This window comes from Felis catus, chromosome B3 (genome assembly GCF_018350175.1).
Source record: "Felis catus isolate Fca126 chromosome B3, F.catus_Fca126_mat1.0, whole genome shotgun sequence".
NCBI classification, from domain to species: domain Eukaryota; kingdom Metazoa; phylum Chordata; class Mammalia; order Carnivora; family Felidae; genus Felis; species Felis catus.
In genome coordinates, this window is record NC_058373.1 from 13,079,336 (window position 1) to 13,101,454 (window position 22,119).

At 42.7% G+C, this 22,119-nt stretch overlaps 1 protein-coding gene across 7 annotated transcripts in view; it reads left to right on the forward strand.

The window, feature by feature from the left end:
- MCTP2 (multiple C2 and transmembrane domain containing 2) overlaps nucleotides 1-22,119 on the forward strand; it is a 243,480-nt gene that overhangs the window by 89,772 nt on the left and 131,589 nt on the right. For 5 of the 7 annotated variants that reach the window (XM_011282736.4, XM_045058862.1, XM_045058861.1 and 2 more), the window contains 4 exons: nucleotides 5,724-5,866; nucleotides 6,659-6,735; nucleotides 7,248-7,359; nucleotides 11,689-11,724. In XM_011282736.4, the coding sequence (XP_011281038.3) occupies nucleotides 5,724-5,866; nucleotides 6,659-6,735; nucleotides 7,248-7,359; nucleotides 11,689-11,724 (368 nt within the window). Of the gene's footprint in view, nucleotides 1-5,723; nucleotides 5,867-6,658; nucleotides 6,736-7,247; nucleotides 7,360-11,688; nucleotides 11,725-21,740; nucleotides 21,895-22,119 lie in introns of those variants that run through there. The other 2 variants (XM_045058859.1, XM_045058863.1) reach the window with 2 other exon arrangements.

Consider the following 22,119-nt stretch of genomic DNA (forward strand, 5'->3'; position numbering starts at 1 on the left):
GTAGCCAATACTCATGGATAGTTAGTGCTTTTTAATTTTTACTACAGTCCTTTCTTTCCAGGATAGCTCAGATCATTTCATGGAGATTTTCCCCAACCACATGGGATCTCGTAAGAAGTATGTAAGATAAGGAATTTTCTCTTCGACGTCTGCAGAGAAAAGGGCATACAAATTTCATACCTTTAGAGATGGCAATAGAAGGGTCCGTAGAGAAACAGATGAGAAACAAACGGTACATGTTATGTTGGATAGGTAAAATAAGTGAATATTTAATACCGCATACTTTGTTATAGACACCCCTTTTTAAATTAATCGAGCAGTAATACTTACTAACAAAGTAGCAGTTGTTATGGGACTTGGTCAGTTAATGGCTAGAGTCTGCTATTAATGAAGTATATTAGTTCATTCAGTTCTCAAGATAAGAGGTTGGTATATTTTTTATATACAGCTAAAGATAGTAAGGCACAAGGAAACGGAGTAAAAGTGCCCAAGGAAGGGAGATTTTACTAAAAGGCAGTTACGCAAAGGAAGGTACGGGCCTGTCATCGACACACCATCTTATTTCAAATGAGATTCATTCACTGATCGCATATTTGTTCTCCCAAGACTGTGCACATTAGGCCATTTTGGGCATGCATCTTATCTTCTGCAGCTTTGATTTGGAGGAATTTAATATTATTTTTAGTTTGCTCCTCGTGAAATATTTTCTATGTTTAAATAACTTGATGAAATACAGAGTAGAAAAGTTTTGAGCTGTTTGTATAGTTGTCTGTCTTAATGTAGCTCCTGGCAGAGTTCAGTTTTGTATTCTACACTGTGAAATTCCAAGGGAGGAGATAAACAGCTTCTCCCAGTGGTTTTGACTACCTAACCCTTTCAGTCCAGGGAGCCTCCGTGCAGGTGAGCTTCTGTGGATCACGGTTTGTGAAACCCAGGGTTACTTCTTCCGGGTACAGCTTTCTCCTGGGCTCTCAACTCCCTGGTGCTGCATTGTCTCAACCACCAGGTTTTCCGGCTTAGCCTGTGTCTTCTGCCTTCTACATTATAAGCTCCTGCCGGGTTTATATTTCCAAAGCTTGGCTCTGATCGTTTTACTCTCCTGTTCATATATAAACCTGAATTTCTTTCCCTCTTCACACTGAAATAGTTCCAGATGGGCGAAGGATGTATGTGGAATGAATGAAAAACTACAAAATCTTACTGTGCGAAAATTTTCTTCTAAGCAGAATGTTCAACTACAAAGCCATAAATAAAACTTTGGTACATTCGACTAAATAAAAGCAAAGAAACAAACAAAAAAACTTATCACAAGAAATAGCTTGACTATAAATAAATTATGACAAGATTTATGGCCAATGGCTGATATCCATAATTAAACACTCATTGAGATCCTGAAGCAAATGACAAACCGTGAGACCTTAGAAAAATGGACAAATGGAATGAATGGGAATTGCTCTGACAAATACAAATGTAGGTCACTAAAATATGAAAGATTCTAAACTTTGTTCAAAATGTCACCGAGAAAAATAGAGGTATCATTTTCCACCTGCTGTTCTTTTAAAATAAAGGCACAGAGCACCCAGTATTGGTGATCATGCAGAGAAACAAGTACAAAACATATAGTCTTGGTGGGAATGTAAATTTGACAGACTTTGGAAGAACAATTTGACAGTATCTGTCAGAACCAGCTGTCCCAATGTTTGAAGTTCCCTCTGAATATACACTCCAAGACAATATTATAGTATTGTTTGCACTGAAACAAACAAACAAAAAAATGGAATGATGTAAGTATCCACTATTTGGTGGCTAGTTATGTAAGTAGTCAATAACACAATGAAAGTTTCTGCAGTCGATGAAAAGAAATCTGGTAAATCTGTGTGAACAGAACTGCGGGTGCTTTCATTGTGAAAGTGTGACGTCCAGTGCACGTAATATGATTACTCTCGAGTTTAAATCAATTCTTGTATGTTTTTCCTGTAGTAAATCCACAAAAGCAGCCCATGAGAGGAAGGGACATGAGGAAGGTGTGAGAGAGTGCAGACGTGTCTTTTTCATTTCGTATCTTTCTGAGACCTGTGCCTTGTCTTGTTAAAAAAATTAAAAAAAAAAAAAAAGGAACAGGAAAAAGCAAACCATCCTCTCTTTCTCACCGAACAAAGACTAAACTCCGGATTTTGTCATTTTATTTTTTATTTTTTTTTAAGTGTTTTTTTTTTTTTTTTTTTAATTTATTTTTGAGACAGAGAGACAGAGCAGGAGCAGGGGAGGGGCAGAGAGAGAGGGAGACACAGAATCCGAAGCAGGCTCCAGGCTCTGAGCCATCAGCACAGAGCCCGATGCGGGGCTCAAACTCACGGACTATGAGATCATGACCTGAGCTGAAGTCGGACGCTTAACCAACTGAGCCACCCAGGCGCCCCTGGATTTTGTCATTTTCAAGCACTTTGGCCTCTGGCTCCAACCTGCCCGTTCAGCTTTATTTCTCATTACGTTTTTTTCCACTTGATTTCCAGATCGGTGGAAATGCTGGTTTGGGCACCACATAGGTCTTGTCATCTTGGTCTCCTCCCTGCTCCCCGGCTTCAAAGCCAGTTCCTTCTGCTAACATGACTTCAGTCCTTCTCCGCGTGTTCGCGCCCACCCACATTTCAACCAGTATCTTTCTTTCAGCCTCTGCTGACACCCAGGCTAGAGCTAATCTCTCCCACCTGGGAAGTTCAGTTCTGTTTTGACACTTAACCTCTTGTTATAGTTACGGCACGCCTGCTGCCCGCCAGGTGCACAGCCCTGGACCCGGGCAGGATCTGGGACTGATTTACCTTCATGACTCCCCCCCCCCCCAAACCCTGACCATCGTGCCTAGCACCGACCCAGGCTCTGAAGTCAGCCATTAGGGTTTGTAGCACGTGGACAGTGTTAGCAGGCCTGACAGATACAGAGTCACGGGAGGCTTGACAGGATGTAATGTCCTTGAGTACGGGCAGAAGGAAGGACTGTCCCACATGTGCTCAGGGGTGTGCCTTGGTGCAGCCCTTTTGCAGGACCGATGAATGGCTGTTAGTCGCTCTGGGCACGCATCGAACCCCGGGGTGTCTGGGGTGCGGCAGGAGACTCAGGCCATTGATGCTTAACACCCGGATATTCTAAATTGGAGGGGGTGCGTGTGACCCCATAGGGTCCACATAGCCGAATTGGTGGCCACACCAGGATGGAGGTGCCCGTCTGCGCCACCCCCCCAGCTTTATTCTCCTCCCAGAGTACCACACCACCTTTCTCCCAAAGAGCCTCATTGTTTCTGAAGCTCCCCGTAAAAAAAAAAAAAAGGTTGAAGTCCACCCATTCAAGGTGCTGTCTCATCATTTGTCTAATCGGGAGTTGCATTCCTGAGCCGCAGACCTCTTTTAAGAATTTGCCTAGTTGAGATGTCACTTCCCTGACAGTGAGGCTCTTAGGCTCAGCGAGAAAATCACCATGTGCTCCCAGCGCCCCCCCTCCCCCCCCCCCGCCCCTTTCTCAAATTTTCCCTAACAATTAACGCCACACTAACTTGACACCCTTTTTCCTTGTTTGGCTTTGTAAACCCTGGTCCCTTTTTCTATTAATTCCAGACATTAATATTTTCTTTCACGCAACTGACGCCATTCACCCGTGAAACCGTTTGAACATTATGTAGCTGTCAGGATGCCTGGGGATTACCCAGTATGCTTTGCCTGTGAGAAAGTGACACCGCCGAGGCCTAGTTTTGAGATGTTTATTTTGAGAGTGCGCTGACAGGCATGAAGGCCCGATCCCAGAGTGGCAATTTCATTTAATTAAAGGCCTCTTTTTATTAGAGTCCCTCCCCACCCACCCCCCGCCCCCCACACACTTTTTTTTATATATATATATCAGAATGATTGTTAAAGTCTGACTTGCCGGAGGTGTCCCCTTGTACTGTGAGAGGGAGTGGGGGCAGGTGGCTCGCTTAGTAGTCATTGTGCCACTAAATGGCTGTGAATGCCTTCCTGTTTTACTGTCCTGTCTGGAGCTGCCAACTAACATGACGTGTGTGTGTGTGTGTGTGTGTGTGTGTGTGTGTCCGAGATTAAAATAAAGACCGCTGGACTTCTGCCCCCGTGTCGGCAAACTTAAAATGTGAGAGTCGAGTGCATACGTCGGCATATTTGCGGTTGAATTTCTCGGTCTTCCGGTTCGACGTCTTGCAAAACTGGAAGGCTCCCCTACCGCCCAGATCATTCTACCTCGGTTCCTCTGTTGAGCCTTCTAAACAAGGTAGATGACCTTGCTGGATAGTGACACCTGTTTCTGTTAAAGAAGGAAGTTGGGGAAGATCGTGTGTTCAGTCATTGCTAATAATACTGCTGGTAAATAGAAACCCAAAAGAGGAGCTTGAGAGAATAAAAGCTTAATGATCGGTAGTCACGACCTGGTAAATGTTTGCAACAGAGTAGCCGAATTAATTTTTGACCTAATGGTTTCAGACTCTGTAGGCTTGACTTTCCATCAGGAATTCGTGATCGATAAATGTTTGGGGGGCCTGTGTTGGGCACCGTCCACGGCACCTGGGACACATCGGTGGATGAACCGGACTGTGGGTCTTTCGCACTTACTCATGGGTGTCTGTTTCGCAGTTAATTATACTATCCTCACTCTTCCGATCAGATTTTTTTTTTTTTTTTTTTTTTGTCTTTCTTTGTGGCATTATCGGCTGGCCTTCAGTTATGCCCTCACTGCTTCTGCATTCATTCGTGGCTGCTTTATTCATCATTCATGAGGTCTTAATGCACAAGTGTGTCCCAGATATGACCATCCACTGGCAGGCATGCAAGAGACATGCACAGAATTCATGGTTTATGTTGACCTGCTATTTTCTTTTCTTTTTTTTTTTTTCCTCCCCTCCACTGTTCTGAAAGTGTGGAGGAAGGTTTGTCACAGCCCTTCCTTCTGCTTTGGGTAGAGTGGCTGGAGGGACATTATTCATTCTTTTTGGCGTCTGTTTCAAAGCCCCCCGGGCGGGTCAGGGGTATCTGCCCTGAGGCCAGCTGAGGGCCTGGCTGGTGTGGCATTCAGCAAGGCCAGGGTGAGACAATGTCCCCGGCTTCACTGCAGGTGCAGGAGGCAGCAAAGAATGGCAACTTTGTCGATTTAATCTCCACGCCCCCCAGTGCCCCCTGTCTTCATTCCCGTTGCCCCATCTTTTGAGCCCGTGGTTCCCGAGATTGATTGATTTATTATGATTATATTCTAAAGTACAGCGTTCTGTCGAGTCAGCCATCTGGCCGGACGTTTGAAAATGGTTTCTTTCCCTTTTCACCGACTCGCTGCCATTCTTGGGAGGGGCGGGTTTCTCCCCAGGACTCCTGACACCGTGGGCTGGAACGGGTGGATTTTGTCTCTTGCATTTTTGTGGGTAGCATTGCGATGCCACACACACATGAAACGAAACAGAAAAAGCTCGAGGAACCCATTGGGGTTCCACCACTAAGAGCAAAGAAGAATCAGTCATTTACCCCAGATGGTTTCATTTTTTTTTTTTTTTTTTTTTTTCCCTCTCGTCTCCACCCCTGGGGCCTTCAATCTCTGCACCGGGAGACATTTGTTCTGGGCGTGCTCAGGAAAACGCTTGCAACCAGGGGAGTGTAGAAAGAACCTTTACTTAAGGGAGATCCTAGGCGTTGACGTGCATTTTTAAAAACTGTCTCACTCTCTCTTTCTTTTTAAAGGCACCAGCGATCCCTACGTGAAATTTAAGCTGAATGGGAAGACGCTGTACAAAAGTAAAGTCATATATAAGAACTTGAATCCAGTGTGGGACGAGGTAGTTGTACTTCCCATTCAAAGCCTTGATCAAAAGCTCCGTGTGAAGGTAATCCCAGATGGCTTTCGAGTCTGCTCTTTTATTAAAAACGCTGATGTCTCAGCAATCCTTGCCCCCTTAAAACGTCCACGTCCCCAAATTCTTTTATCATTGTTCGGCTCTGGGCGGAAAAACATTCGTGTGCAAGGGATTATTTGTACACTTCGTTGAAAGTGTGTGTTTTGTTTTCTCGGATCAATGGTGTATACGCCACAGAAAATCAGAGTGAAAATAACATCTCCATTGATTGTATCTAAGCTTACTGCACGTGGAAGAATTATGACTGTCGGTGCAGTGGCGAAAAGTAGGAAAGCCGTTCTCATTAGGAATAACTTTATACTTAATAGAGCTTTCCGCTACCGGTTGGAAGCACCAATTGCTCAAACATCTGGGTTACAACTGCATGAGTTGAGTGCAGGATAGGGTTGCTAGAGAATATGTAGCAAATTTCTATTTAATTGGCAGATCTGCTCACCGTGGAAAATACTAAATTTTAATGAGAGACCATTTAAACTACAGAGAGTGGTCCATTGTGCATAACATTGGAATGCATATGAGTACTGCCTTAAGAGTATTTTGTGCTATTGTTTTGGCTGTGGTAGGCAAAGTGGTCAAGTTTGAATAATTTCGATCTCTCCATCAACTTGGCTACATTCCTCGTTAACGGTACTCTGCAGATTAGTTTTTAGATCTAGAAGATTGAATTCAAAATTCCCAGACTATTGCATTTATTGATAATTCGGCAAAACTCAGTTGGTTTGCCATATTAATGTGCATTACTGGCCTCTTCCCTCTTTGTAGGTATATGATCGGGATTTAACCACATCCGATTTCATGGGTTCGGCCTTTGTCATTCTCAGAGATCTTGAGCTTAACAGGTATCGTATTTTTACCTTCTAATTGTTATTATGAATTGTAGAGGGAGCTCAACATAAGGTTAAATGGCATCTGTTTAGATCAAATGACAAAAAAAAATCTGAATAAATGAAAGGGTGCTTTAAAATGTGAATTTTCTTATTTTAGCTTTTAGCTCCCAAACCTAGGAGTCAGACGTTAAATCGCCCACAGTGTGTTCTGGAATGTGTGTTGGAGTTTGAACTGTTAACATTCAGGTTCATTAACCTGCCTAACTTAAAAATAAAACAAGTATTTAAATTTTATTTGGGCAGTAAGGGGAAAGAAGCCATTAACCAACTGTTGAACAAGGCAATGCCAAACAATTCCCCTGCTCTGAAGATGGCTGTGTTATTTTTACTGAATCGGGTACTTTGTAAAACTCGTGTCTCACCCTTAGGCAGAGGTAGATGTTTGCCATAAGCTCCCGATGCAGTTTGAAACTACCTGGTACTGCCCCTAAGTGCTAATGTCATTTGTTGCCTTTTGCTTGTAGGACGACTGAACATATTTTAAAATTGGAAGACCCCAACAGTTTAGAAGAAGACATGGGGGTCATTGTGTTAAATTTGAACCTAGGAGTAAAACAGTGCGATTTCAAGAGACATGTGAGTGTAACCCTTTTGTTCATTTCAAAATTCTTCACCGCAATTGTCCTTTGATAACTGGGTTACCAGATGGCTGGCATTTTTTTTGGCGGGGGTAATTATTTTGGGGGGAGAAACAAATCATTGTATTGAGATGTAAAGTACTTATTTGTGGTTATGCACGTCCTTTCCCTTGGAACCCTGGAAAGAAAATCCTTTAAGGAATGATCTGTTTTGGCTAGGGATGTGGATAGTGTGGCTGTTATTAAAATGCATATCCTGCTTATGGTTCCCTTGTAACAGATCATCCAAAATATTTTTTACTAAGTGGTAAGGTTTCCATTTACTATTTTCTTAGGTACTGGATGGCACAGGTATTATTCAGCAATGCAAAGCAGTCCCCGGGATTTAATTATTACGTTGTACGTTATTAGGGTGATCAAGTACATATTTGCAGCATTGCAATTTCTTCTGGTGCTTTTTTTGTTTGTTTGTTTGTTTTTAGCTGCACATTTTCTGTTGGGAGTAGTTTCGGGAAGATATAAATTTTAATATCCTTCGATCTGTTATTTTCTGTACGTTTCTAGTTAACGCATCGCTTATTGAAGACCTCTCTGACACCAACAAAGCATTGGATTTTATGACGACATGACTGGGGCTCTGTTCTTATGAGCAAATAATGTGAATACAAATCGTAATCTTATTTTATATTTGGGGATCAGACCTTATAATTCCAAGAATTAAAAGAAGAACAAAAAGCATCTTCGATCGTGACTTATTTGAAAGGCGTTTTTTAAAGCCAACTAAAACACCTGCTTGGAAAAGGACTGAAATGCGTTCAAACCGAAGCCTGTTTAGAATCTGATATGGAAATCTGAAGCCTGTTTATAAATCAGGCTTCTACAAGTGCTTCTTGAATTGAGTCAGTAGGGTCGATGTCTTCATTTTGACACCACCTTTGCTTATAGGTGGAATTTATTTTCATGGTGAAAATCACGACTGATTTACAAGGAAACTCACAGAAGATAGCACAAAGCAGTAGAGAAGCTGAACAGTGATTTTTCAGTTGCCAGAGAGCCCACAAAATAGTTGCTGTTTTTAATTTGGATTCTTAGGAGAGTTTACTCGACAGTAACTGGGGAAAAAAAACTCCCCATATATTATTATTTTTTAAAAGAAATGGTACTTTTAAAACTCGAATCTTAAATTGATGTTGAAATAAACTTTTTTTTTCAACTCAACATAATATAGCTTCTCTTAGCCTAGACAGTATTGCTGCTGGATTCATTGTCATGTGCTAGTAGGTGACTGGTTCCTTGAGCTGGATGCCCTCAAAAAGAACATACGATATAAATAAGCATCATCTGCCACAGGAGTGAGCTATTCCTGGCTGCTATGTTCTGAAACTTCTCTTACATATTTAAGCGGGGTTTGCAAAGTTGGATAACTTCTCATGAAAATAGCTGCCGATTCCCCTATTCCTTCTGTGAAATTTTCCTGTAGTATATCGGATTATGTTTAGCAGTCCTACCGGCCCTTAAAATATATTTAAATATGGCCCAAATTTGCAGTTTCAAAGTAATGCCGTTTCAGTTGAAATTAATTTCCAATGACGGAGCTATTCATCCTCGATGCTGCCTGAAGTTTCTTTTGTAAAACCTCTCAAAGGGTATGTTTTCAGAGTCGTAAATGTAGCCACACTCGTCATCTTACTGAGTTTGGTCCTTTTTTCCTTAGACCCACCACGTCCTGTCTTCAAGAGTTCGCCAGCCTGCCTGCTCATGTGCTTTCTCATTTTCTTTATTCTTTGCTTATCTGGCAGAGGTGTAGGGTAAAATATATTTTTTGTCTGTATATTTTATGGGATATTATAATATAGAAAGCCCTGCCCACTCTCATTTGTTCTGATCAGTAGTTTCATTTTTTTCTGTTTTGTGTACTTGATCAAAATACACCCAAGAAAGGAATAATCCTTCCTGGGCCCTGTGTGGTTACTCGGCTTATGCAGTTTATATCGGGGGGGCTCCTTTAGATAGAATAGGTATCAGAAAACGTTCGTTCTTTTCATTCAGTGAAAACCCATTTTTATATTGGGTTTTTATTATTTAAAAATTTTTTTTTACATTTATTTATTTTTGATAGAGACAGAGCACAAGTGGGGGAGGGGCAGGCTCCAGGCTCTGAGCTGTCAGCATAGAGCCTGACGGGGGGCCCGAACCCACAAACTGTGAGATCGTGACCCAAGCTGAAGTTGGACGCCTGACCGACTGAGCCACCCAGGCACCCCTATATTGGGTTTTTAAATGGGAATAACTAACACTGAAGCCTGGAAAGACAATAGATCATTTGATTGGGAATCAGTTTGTAAATTTCCATCACGACTGTCTTCGTCACTTTGGATCCCAGGCTGACAACAATCTGAACTTGAGCAAAGTGACTACAAACTGACCTTCACGTCCAGAGATTTAAGGATTGTATGTAGGCATGGTACAGTTGGAAGGCTGATGAACCTGCTGTCTGCTTCTTTTTCTTGGCAAAAATAGGATTCTGGTTCGAATTGTGGGCTCAGTCAGCAGACTTGCCTGGGTTTGAATCCCAGCTCCGCTCCTTTCTAGCTTCGAGAAATTAAGCGATCAGGTCACATTCGCAGAATTACTTAACCTCTCAGCTACAATTCCCTCATGTGTGAAATGAGGATAAAAAAAGTATCTCACAGGACTGTGAAGTTGGAGATTATCAAATGCAGTGTTTGGCATGGGGTCAATTGTCAATACTTGGTAGTTCTTCGGACTGTAGTAAGCAGACAGGCATATTCACTTTCCATTAATTTCCTCATCTCTTTTGTTGATATTAACGCATCCAATGAATTCTAGGTCAGAGGGTCCTAAATAGCCATGCATACCTAGAAGACAGGAATTGATTTTGGTGCTTGTTTTGGTGCTTTGATTTTGTACTGATCATGTTTTTCAGGACAGTGCTGGGAAAATAGTAAAAGAACTGATTTTAATACCCATATGGCAGCATCTGTGACCCTGCATCATGAGCTAGATGTTGAACTCCCAGTTTCACTAGGGGAAGTGTATTTATTTATTTATTTATTTATTTCAACGTTTATTTATTTTTGGGACAGAGAGAGACAGAGCATGAACGGGAGAGGGGCAGAGAGAGAGGGAGACACAGAATCGGAAACAGGCTCCAGGCTCTGAGCCATCAGCCCAGAGCCTGACGCGGGGCTCGAACTCACGGGCCGTGAGATCGTGACCTGGCTGAAGTCGGACGCTTAACTGACTGCGCCACCCAGGCGCCCCGGGAAGTGTTTTTTTAATAAAGAATATTTTCAAGTTATTTCTGGACCCCTGTTTCTGGTTGCTGGTCACCAGAATGTAAGAGGATTTCCCCCCAAAGACCATTTATTTTCTGGTTTCTAACTTATGGGGAAGATGTATTGTCAAAGTGGATAGGTCATTCGCCTAAAGGTATTTTTTTTCCTTAAGCATAATAGCAAATGTGGTCTGCTCGATTAGATTCATAATTGCATTGTAATCTCCCAAATTTATCCAAGTTTTAACATCCAGTTAGCTGGTTAACCAGCCAGAGTAGAGCCTCACAGTACTGGACGGTGACGGGGGTAATGAGAGGATTTTGCTTGGAAAGAATTTTAATTGTAGATGAAATTCAGCAACCTTAGCATGACAAATGAGAGATCAAAGGAGAACAGTGGTGATGTTACTTGCTGTTCAGAAAATTTGTTCTTCCCTCCCTCGGTGCTGTATTAGCCTGTTTTTGTTTTTGTTTTTTTTTAATTGTGCAGCAGCGGCTTAGATTTTTTTTCCTATTATTTTGAATATTGAGGCTTGATCAGGGGGGATAAATGGAATGATTGTTTTTAATATCAAAAAGTATGGAAACCTAAATTTTCATGAACACTGTCCATGAACTTCTTAAACATTTTCGTAATACTATGAGAATATTTCAAGTAGGGGAAATCTGCCTTTCCAATTTGCATTTAGAGGTGAAATTACAGAGTTTTGAGGCAATTAAAAACATTCTAAGGATGGAGATCCTTCTCACACTAAGAACTGATACTTCTAAAGATTGAGCAGTATTTGTACGTCCTTGTCTTTTCATTACTGAACACTGTGGGAAAATCCTGTAACACGACCACAGAAATGTGAGTTTTCTGTTTCTGTGTTGTTGCTCCAACGTGTTTTCTCTGTGACCTCGGAACGTGGGTGTTAGTTGTTTGAATATAGTCCGCGCCATCTAACTAATCACAGAATCGTCATTAACGATTCTATTTCTCTCTTTCATTTTGCCATTTTGTCACCATCCAATGGACTCAATCCCTAGCGTTGGTCAAACCGGAAGCGGCTGAGTGCCAGCAAGGTAAATATAGTTGTTTTCTTTTTTATGTCATTTGGCGAAACGTTCATCTTTGTTGCAAGCACAGAGGTATACGTGATTGGTATTAACCAACTTTTACGTATAACAGCATTCTCTTCCTCTCACTGTGGCTATGAATAAGAAGGAAACAACCTCCCTTTTACGTTTCGTTTAATAAGGGCATAGCCAGATGTTTGAACTTATATACTTGTTTTAGAGGTGACATTTTATAGGTGCCAGCCACGTTAGAACGTTCCACTTCATTAAGCCTGGATTATTTGGAGTGTAGCACAGTTAGGGTTAGTCCTTTAGGAAGTTATATACCATCAGATGGAAACTGCTTTGGTGTTGTAGGGGCAATGGAAAGATTAGTTGAGAGGGATAGGTGGTATCTTTTATAAATCTCTTTTATATTACTCTTATTTTACTGTTTATTACCTTTGCTGCTGAGAGTTCCTTGAAAGATTTCTTCATGATGTACTGGTGATTTTTTTTTTTTTTTTACATTGTTAGTATCGTTTTAAGCAACTATAAACTGCCGTCCAATTTGTAAAAGGTCTACGTGTATCAAGGTAGGAATGCATTATTCATTTATCTGGTTATTAAAATTAATACATTGCAATCCAGTGATTAAATGTCAAAATTGGTGTAAGCATAAACAAAACCAAAAAGGTATTTGTAACTTAATTTAGCTCCTCTGCTACTTTCTTTAAGTTTATTTATTATTTATTTATTTACTAAAGTTTATTTTATGTTGAGAGAGACAGAGATAGCGTGAGTAGAGAGGGGGCAGAGAGAGAAAGAGGAGAGAGAGAGAGAGAGAGAGAGAGAGAGAGAATCGTAAACAGACTCCGAGCTGCCAGCATTGAGCCTGATGCAGGGCTCAAACTCACCGAACCATTAGATCATGACCTTGGACAAAACCAAGAGTCGGATGCCTAAGGGACTGAGACACCCAGACGCCCCTCCTCTGCTCCTTTTAAAGAGAAATAACCAACAAGGAGGTGGCTGTGATGTGTGTATGAGTGTGTGTGTGTGTGTGTGTGTGTGTGTGTATTTGGCGGATACACCGACCATCTCTGTGTGTACGTTTATTTACACACACACATAAGTGCACAAATCGTATACCAGCTCGAATTTCTCATCTCACCGTACCTGAGTTGTTCAGTGCTGCGTCAAACAAGGCAAATGAAACAGAGATTTTGAGTGTTGGTAAGAGTGTGTCTGTGGGGGAGAGAGAGCGAAAGAATTGTCACCTGACTGGCACTGGTCATTTAGGAGGAATAGCAAACTTTCCAAACCTTGCTTTTTAAAACCCAAAGGAACCAAAGCCTGCCTCTTCTGCGACGCAGACAGACCCTTTGCATTTTGAACATTTTAAGTATAACTACGATAAGTTTTGTTAACCGGTTCACTTGGTGTGCAAGACTCTCTCTCTCTCTCTTTTTTTTTCTTTTGAAGTAAAATTAAGAGACGATAAATAAGAATGTGAAACGGTCTCAGAAAATCCTCCAACTTTTGTCTTCTTCCTTTATAGTCACTAGAGGGTAGAAGATGATCATTTCTTGCCACAGAGGGGAGCCCGTCTCCTGCTCTCCCATATTAAGAGCTTCTGTGACCATCCGAAGCAGTAAAGTTTCCCGGCATGCTTTGGAGAAGCCTGACAAAGCAGTATTTTCTCGTTTATTGATTCTGCTGCTGCACTAAAATACTGGTACTGTACATCAATAACCATCTTTAGTTAGGGAGCTCCGGTCTGTGGAAGAAAACTGGCAGTTTGTGGAAGAACATAAAGGCTAGAAAGAAAAATTGTGAGCTTGGGGAATATTGGAGTCTAGGGAGGACAGGAGAGGTTATGGAAGAATGGCCAAAGGAATGAGGAAGGAGAGAAAAAATGTTGACGGCCTGGATAAAGATATCAAAAATATGAAAGGAACAGTGGATCCTGGAGAGCAGTATTTATATCTGTACTGCAGAGTTGTGTCTGACCACAGCTGCTGTATTCTTTTTTTTCTTTCTTTTTTTTTTTTATCCCTATCATGGTCGTTTCTAGAATTTTGACTTCAGTGCGCCAGGCTCAGAGACTTAATAAATGCCCAGACCCTCCGTGCCTGTTTAATAAAACCTTTGATGAATAGAGCTCGTTGAATGCTATTCATGATCTTACAGGAGAGATGCGGTTTATATCTTGGTGGAGAATTTCAATTGGCAGGTTAACTTTTCACAGCTTAGAGTTTGCAGGTTTTGGAGAGGAAAGTGAGAGGGCTTCTAACTTCGCTTATGAAATTGAGTCACGTGGAAAATCTGGAGGTCCTGTGATTAACCTTCTGGAAAAGTAGTTAGAATGCCCTGATCAACCTATCTTGGTATTTTTAAACTGTCAGCTGCTTTTTTTTAGGATTTCTATATTATATTTAAAAATTAGGTAACAGAAGTTTGACGTAGAGAAGATTACTCAGCTATGACTATCTAAAACGTTACCAGCCCTAAGTAATATATTATCTGTAAAATGTTGTTGACTTTTTCACCTCAATCTTATTCTTTTAATGGCTTAACTTTATTTAGATGATTGCTTCTTAAGCCCCGTAAGTTTATAATTTTGCATCCATCCATAGAGGCCAAGGACGGCAGACTCTCTTGTAAAGTGTTTTCTTACTACGTTGACCTTGACCGTAACGTAGTAAATTTGTAGAGATCGCCTTTAAAAGTAGGTTCAGATTTCTCCCAAAGCCTCTGTTTACCTTCTGATGAGCCTTTTTCACATGAGAATTGAGAGTTTGATTTCATAGGGCCTGAATCAGATAACTAGCTCTTTTTAGACATTTATTCTACACAATCTTGGCTGTGAACAGATTTCCAAACCTTCCTCTCTCTTTCTAATGCATGTAACACTTAACAGAGATAGAAAATTAACAGCAGTGACTTCTCTAATATCAGATAGCTTAATGGGGGGGGGGGAGCCCTGCAAATCACTAACTGTATTCAGAAATCTGTGTACGTACATCCACACCCACCTGCTTCCCCTGCACTTTCATTTGGGTCTTTGTAGGTCCTGTGGCTGACCACAGTTCTTTATTTACACTTTCTTTTACTTTAGATGCATTTCCCCTGTGATGAGAACCTTGCGGGGTGGGGGTGGAGGGTTTTCGTGCGATTCCGTTTTCAGAAACAGAAAAAAAAAACGTTTTCCCCACAAAAATATATGCAGGCTCACATAAGCAGATTCTGTGTCAGTTTTAGCCAGTTTGATTTTATCCTCAGTGCACAGGACCCCCGTGCAGGGCTTAGCCCACTTGTAGGGAGAAGCCACCTGGCGGCATGTTAGAGAATGAAGAAGGCACAGGAAGGGACAGTGGCATCCGTGGTGTCAGGTCAACGCCATCATACCCGCCTGCTCCATGAAACACAAAACCCGGAAGGGTGAGGGCTTTAAGAGGGCCACTGCCTGCCAATGTCACCGGGCTGTCCCCTGGCTGTCAGCATCCCGACCTGAAGCGCCTGCTGCTTATGTCCCCTCCCACACCTCCTACAAGAAGAAAAAAAAAGGGGGGGGGGTACTATTTTGCGTAGCCCTTCTTTTGACCACTGTTTCATGCAGTTGTGGGTCCGCGATCGGAGGGAAGAGACACGACCTGGGCCAGTGTGGCTTTTTTTTTTTTTCTTCTGCATGAAATTAGTTGGCCAGTGGTGCCATTTTGGGGGCTGTTCAGCGTCCTCTTCTTCTGTCTTTGCTCCTGTCTGTTATTCCAGGGGCTGATAACCACAGGATACGTTTTCTAGGTTCCCCTGCCAGGTGGCTTCCAGCTGGAATTGGTAGGAGACGACAGGGTGGGAGAATTTCCACGGTCATCTCTCCTTTTGCCTTCCGTTTCACGTGGGGTCTTCGACACGGGCTGCATTTTTCATTCGCCTTTAGACCTGCTATGGCTTCAGGGTGAGCCTGATCCTGGTATTGGCTCTTCTTGCCTGGCCAGCCCCGGGTTTGCAGAAGTTCAGCCCTGACGGCGGAAGCCAGCCCTGCGTCTGTTTTCGCAAGCCACGCTGTAACAGCGGTGTGCACCTGTGTAGGCGTCGTCTCTAACTGGCAGTGACAGAGTATTGTCGTTGGGACAGAGACCTAGCGGCCTGAAGCCTAAATTCTTACTCTCTGGACCTTGGCAGGGCAAGTTTGTCTTCCTTCCACTCCAGCCCGAGGAGGGTTAGGCTGTCCTTTTTGCTGCTTACCTTAGGTATTCTCAGCGTTGCCTCTTTGGTCTCTCGGCCGTCCCGCACCTGTTCTCTGCACGATATTCCCTCCACCTTCAGTCCCAGGAATGGTTTTCTTTTTCTGGTGGTTTCTGATACAGCCTATCAGGCAAAGCCTTTGCTTTTGGCTTTTTGGGGTACTTTTGGAATGGTCATTACTTTGTAAATATCATGAATCACATGATGATGGTTCTGCGTGAATTTAGGTTTTATCCTCTCTGCCTTCTTTCCCTTTTTCCGCTTTCCTTTTTTTCTCCTTTTTGCTCGATCTGTCCCTCTGCTTATTTTATTTAAAAAAATGTTTTGAGTGTTTATGCATTTTTGAGTGATAGAGAGCATGAGTGGGGGAGGGGCAGAGAGCCAGAGAGGGAGAGACAGAATCCGAAGCAGGCTCCAGGCCCTGAGCTGTCAGCACAGAACCCGATGTGGGGCTTGAATTCGTGAGCTGTGAGATCATGAAGTGAGCCGAAGTTGGACGCTTAACCGACTGAGCCACCCAGGTGCCCCTCTCCGTCTGACATCTAGGACTTCTGGAAGGCAGTCTCTAAATTTAGGTAACTATCTCTACCTATCTATCTTTCTAATCGCATCTGTCTAATATATCTATATCTCTTTAATGTAATTTACTTGTCTGAATATCTGTGTCTGTCTGCTTGTCTGTCTATCTATCTATCATCTATTGGGCATGGGCCCAATGCTGAATATCTTAACCCTGATGCCTCTGCTGCCTTGCTGTGAAGTCAAGGTCAGCATTACCCTGGGCAGAATGATCTCTAGGGATCGTCCTCATTTCTGGGGGCCTCGGTCGTGCTCAGGTAAGGCCCCGGATCTGTTGGCACTCTCAAACCTTGTGTGTGCTCTAGACCAGAAAAACAGAGCCACTGCCTTCCTAAACTTTTCACGTGAGAATCCACTTCAGCCGAAACCTTCTCACTGAGCACGTCCTGAGGATTCACAGATGAACGGGACTTAGCCGTGGTGACTGCCCAGTCAGCGGGAGACTTGAGAGGAGGGAGGGAGGGGTATTCAGAGGGCACGGTCAGACCTTTTCCTAGCCTCTAAGGTGGGCTGAGTGCTGGAGACAGAGCAAGCTTTCAGAGGAGGACTTCAGGGAATCTTAACCAAATGAGAGGGAGGAAGAAGTGAATGGAGATACGATAGTATAAAATAGTGTGGTCCACGGCAAGTGCTCTGATGTATTTATTATCAGGCTTCAACCAGTTGGGGTTTCAAAATGGAACAGCATCGGTATCACCTGGAAATTGTTAGAAATGAGAATTTGTGACCCGCCCCCCCACGCCTACCCCGCCAACATTTCAGACCTCTTGAATCAGAATCTCTGGGGATGGGGCCCCCCGCAATCTTTCTGTAATCCTTCCAGGGGATTCTGAAGCACGTTTGATTGAGAACCGCGAGGTACAACCGTCCTGGATAGGGGTGCCCTTGAGGTATTTTATTTTTTATTGTTTTATTTACTTTATTTGTTTATGTTTTAATTTTTTAAATGTTTGTTTATTATTGAGAGAGACGGAGCACAAGTGGGGGAGGGGCAGAGAGAGAGAGAGAGAGAGAGAGAGAGAGAGAGAGAGAGGGAGACACAGAATCCGTATCAAGCTCCAGGCTCTGAGCTCCAATCTGTCAGCCCAGGGCCCAACGCAGGGCTTGAATTCATGAACCATGAATTCAAAGTTCGGTACTGAGCCACCCAGGTGCCCCGCCCTTGAAGTATTTTAAGTGAAGGAGAGACACAGAAATATGGAACAGAAAAGGGAAGGCCAGCAGGGTGACACATGTGAATCCAGAAATACTAGATAATGGGTGTTATTACATATGAGCACAACATTTAACTTTGAGCTTCTTAGAGGTTAGGGTGAAAAAGAAAATCTTGTTGAATCACTTTATTTTATTTTATTGTATTGTATTGTATTTTATTTTATTTATTTTAGAGACAGAACACATGAGTGGGGAGAGGGTCAAGAGGGGGGAGAGAGAGAGAGAGAGAGGCAGGTGCGGGGGAGAACCCAAGCAGGCTCCACCTTTAGCATGGAACCCAACATGGGGCTCAATCCCATGACCCTGGGATCATGACCTGAGCTGAAACCAAGAGCCAGGCACTCAGCCAACTGCTCACCCAGGCTTCCCTTTTCTTTTCTTTTTCAGTGATAGGAAGAAATGCATTAGAAACATTTTCCTGGTCCTAAGCCCTAAGAAGTGGGTATTTATAGACTTGATCGTTTTGTTGTTTTTATTCTTAATCTACTTCTTATTTTTAAGTGCAAAAACAGAGCAATGATACTTTGCAATGAAAAAAAAAATGTTAAATCTCCTCTAAAACTTTTACAGCTAATATGTCTGTACGACCTACAGATTATTCATTATCCTCGGGACTATAATCTAGTTTTCCCATACAAATATAAATCTCATGGTCCGTGTCCACGTGGGAGATTTAAAAGGCTTTCTTTATATCCTTAGGCAAAGATTTTTGTGTAGTTCTAGGAGAATTTATGCCCACAGCATCCTCTTCGGATGATATAAGAAGCCGCCAAGAAGGAGCTTCTCTGGGAGCCTGCTGGATGCATGTATGGACCTTCTCATGTCATGCTATAAAAGCTGTTGACAATGAACAGTTGTTTTACATGTTAAAAATGCTTGGAAGGAATATTTCAGGGGAACCTTTTATAGACTGAATGTTCTCCCTTAGCTTTTCTTAAGCAATGCCTAGCAGAGTCGAATCCTGTTGTGTTGTTCATTTTGCTTACAAAGTTAGCGACTTTTTTTTCCCCCTGTGCGCTTGTTTCCACTGCCACCTCCTTTCTCACAGTGACTTAGGGAAATGAATCAATGGGAGTCGAAATAGGACCCATCGGCAGCGTTGGAACACGTGTTTGTAGACTCCAGTAACCGAGACGGTAGAAAAGTTACCCACACGATACTTGGCACCTAGTTAGGTATGCCTGCCTAGAACAATCTTGAGAAAATATTTTTGCCCTGCCCTTCTTTTTCATTTCCGTCTCTTCAAAACAATTTTTTTTGGTGTTTTGTCATACCCAAGGGAGTCCTTCGGATAATGACTTCGCGGTATCCGTCAGCATAGTGTGTCCCAGAGAGGGGCACAGCTAGCTGTAATGTTGCTTTTGATGACTACAGGCTGTGGCCCCGGCTCCCGGACGGCATGCTACCCCTTCCAAGCTCTTTCTTAACTCTTAACCTCCTTGCCGTTCTTCCTGGCCCACGACAGAGAGGAGGCACTTGGCTGACAGGCCTGTCATTTCTGGGTTTTCTTTTGCAGCCATGCCAAGAGACCAGAGCCCGTATCTCCATCTTCCCAGCATGCCACTTGGCCCACATCCTTAAATAATGCATGTGGCTAAGCTGGAATCCATCTTCTATGTCCCCAGGAATGACAATCCATTCTCTGTTTTGAGAGCTTATTCCTAGATCCGAAACTTGTGAAGATTCTCCGCTTGTTGGGAGTGGAAGGTCCACAGCTCTTACCTTCAGGCCTCTTCTCTTTTTCCCCCCCTTCCTTCCTTGTCCCCGGGATTGTCATGACCCGGAAGTGAGTTGTTTCTGCAGCTTTTCATTTTTTCTGAAAGTCTGTTTCAAAGTTAAATATTGAACCTCAGGGGCACCTTGGTGGCTCCTTTGGTCGAGTGTTCGACTCTTGATTTCAGTTCAAGTCATGGTCCCAAGGTCGTCGGATGGAGCTCTGAGTCGTGCTTTACATGGAGCATGGAGCCTGCCTGAGATTCTCTCTCTCTCTCTCTCTGTCCTTCCTTCCCTCTCCCCCACTCTCGTGCACACACTCTCTCTCTAAAATTAAAACATAAATAAATAAAAAAAATAAGTATCATACCTCGTATTCACCAGTAATAACGAACGTGTGTGCTTCAGATGAAAGTTATGATTTCTGTTCAGAAGAAGGGTGTGGATTTGGTGGGGTGGGGGGGCCAAGGAAGAGAGAGAGAGCCTATGAATGAAACAACATAGAAATAGTAAAAGGTTCTGATCCCTTTGGGAGGAAGGAGAAAAATAGCAAAACCCTGATGTACTATATTTTATCCTTTATGTCGGCTGAGAAATTAGGGTCAGGACCCAGAAACTTTGCTCTATCTCCTGGTGTTTGTTTCAGCTCAGGTGGGGTGGGCTTCTCCTTTGATGGGTCATTTCCTTGTCTCCCTTCACATTCCAGGCTGCATTAAGATGACAAATTTCACTTATGGGCTCAGGCACAGACGTGAAAACCTGAGCTATGGAGCTAACAGGGTGAGTGCAGAGGAGTGGATTTATTGGGGGGAGAAAAGGATTGTTCCGAGAGCACGGCAGATTTGGGGAGCCCGGCCCTGCATCAGAGAGTACACAGGATGGCCTGGACAGTACCCGTCTCTCCCCCATCAGTCCTGGTCTGAGGCCTCATCACTTGCCCCGAGGCTGAAGACACATGTTAAAGTAATTACAAGACTTCTTTAAAGCACACACACACACACACACACACACACACACACACACTCCAGAATATGTTGTTCGTAGATGTGCAACTTTATTTGGACATCACCTGAAAGCAGGTTTTGCAGAAAAGATTGAGGGCGAAATACGCAGAATAAAGGCCTTGTGTTCTTTTCTATCTGTGAACTCCGCAATAAATAGCTCACTTCTCCTACCCTGCCTTTAGTGAGGAGGAAAAAAAAAAAAAATCTTGGACAGCAAAGAGCAAGTCCGTCACATCAAACATGACTGCGTTAAATACTAAAATGTTCAAAGTCCAACTGAGATAGATAAAGGCTTTGATGGAAAGTGGATATTTCCCAGGGACATTACAAGCAATAATCCAGATGTTATGCTGTAATGCAAAGAGTGTCGTGGATAGATCAGGAGATCCAGCCAAGCCGCGCCTGATGTAGGCCTTAGCCTTGCCCTCCCATGCTGTTCCGCCATATGGAACCTATCTCTCGGCCCTCTTAATAACCAGCTTTGGATTCCATTTTCACAGAGCTCATAGAGCTAAGTGGGGCTGTTTTATGGACAAGTTAGATAGAAGCCTTTCCAAGATAAACATCCAATTTGAAATTAGGACATACCAAGCCACAAAATTATTTTAGGGCATATTTCATGGAAGCCCTGCCATTTTTCTTAGGCAATTGCCAGACTGGAGGATGCCCTTTGATCCCATGTGGACATTACTCCCTTCTTTATAAAAAGGATTTTGAAATAGTTGCAGTGTTTAGGGAGGAATATATCTGTCGGAACTTTGAAGCATGGCCATGGGACAGGTCATGCTTTAGCTTGTTGGTTGGCAAGTCAAACTTTAAGAAGAAAAAAGAAAAAAAAAAGGGAATTGTAGCCGGATATATGAATCAAAATCTCATTTTCCTTTTAAAGATAGAAGTTTTCAGCCCGTGTGCTTAATAAGCTATAAAATGTACTCAGTGTATCCACATCTATATGCTCAAATATAAATTTATAAACACATACGCATATATGTTTGTATATGTGTCTGTTGATGTACTGTGCCGGCGTGTGTTGTGTTTAATTAACATGAAATCGCTTGACTTTAATACTTTCATAAAGCTTTTTTTATTGAATATATTCTCTCCACAACCAAACTGGAAATAGAAGTTCAGAAAGAATCGTTCATGTTCTCCAGAGGAGAGGGATTTTTTTTTTTCTTTTTAAAATGAATTATTTTCCCTTGCCCCCTCCCTGCTCTGTCTCGGCACCTCCAAAACTCGTGCGTGCATATGTGTGTGTGTGTGTGTGTGTGTGTGTGTGTGTGCGCATTTTAAGAGAAGAGCAGCGCAGAGGTGAAGTTTGAGAGTGTGGACTTCCTTGAATGTGCTTTGCTTAAGGTCGTCATAAAATGATCAAATGCTTGGTGGCTTGTTGCCGCTCCATTTATTAAGAGTGGTGGAGTAACATGTGTTGGATGAGGTAAGCTGGTATATAATTAATACGGTACTGACATACCATTTGTTGTGATAAATTGTGACTAACCGGTGTCCGAGCGAATTGGTGTCTGAATGATCTCGAAGATATATTGAGCAGATGACAGGAACGAATATATAGTGTTAGAAATTCATGGCTTTACTATGGTACTTTATGCCATTTACATTCTCCAGTCCATTTATTTCTCCTTCAAATACGCCCGCCTCTGCT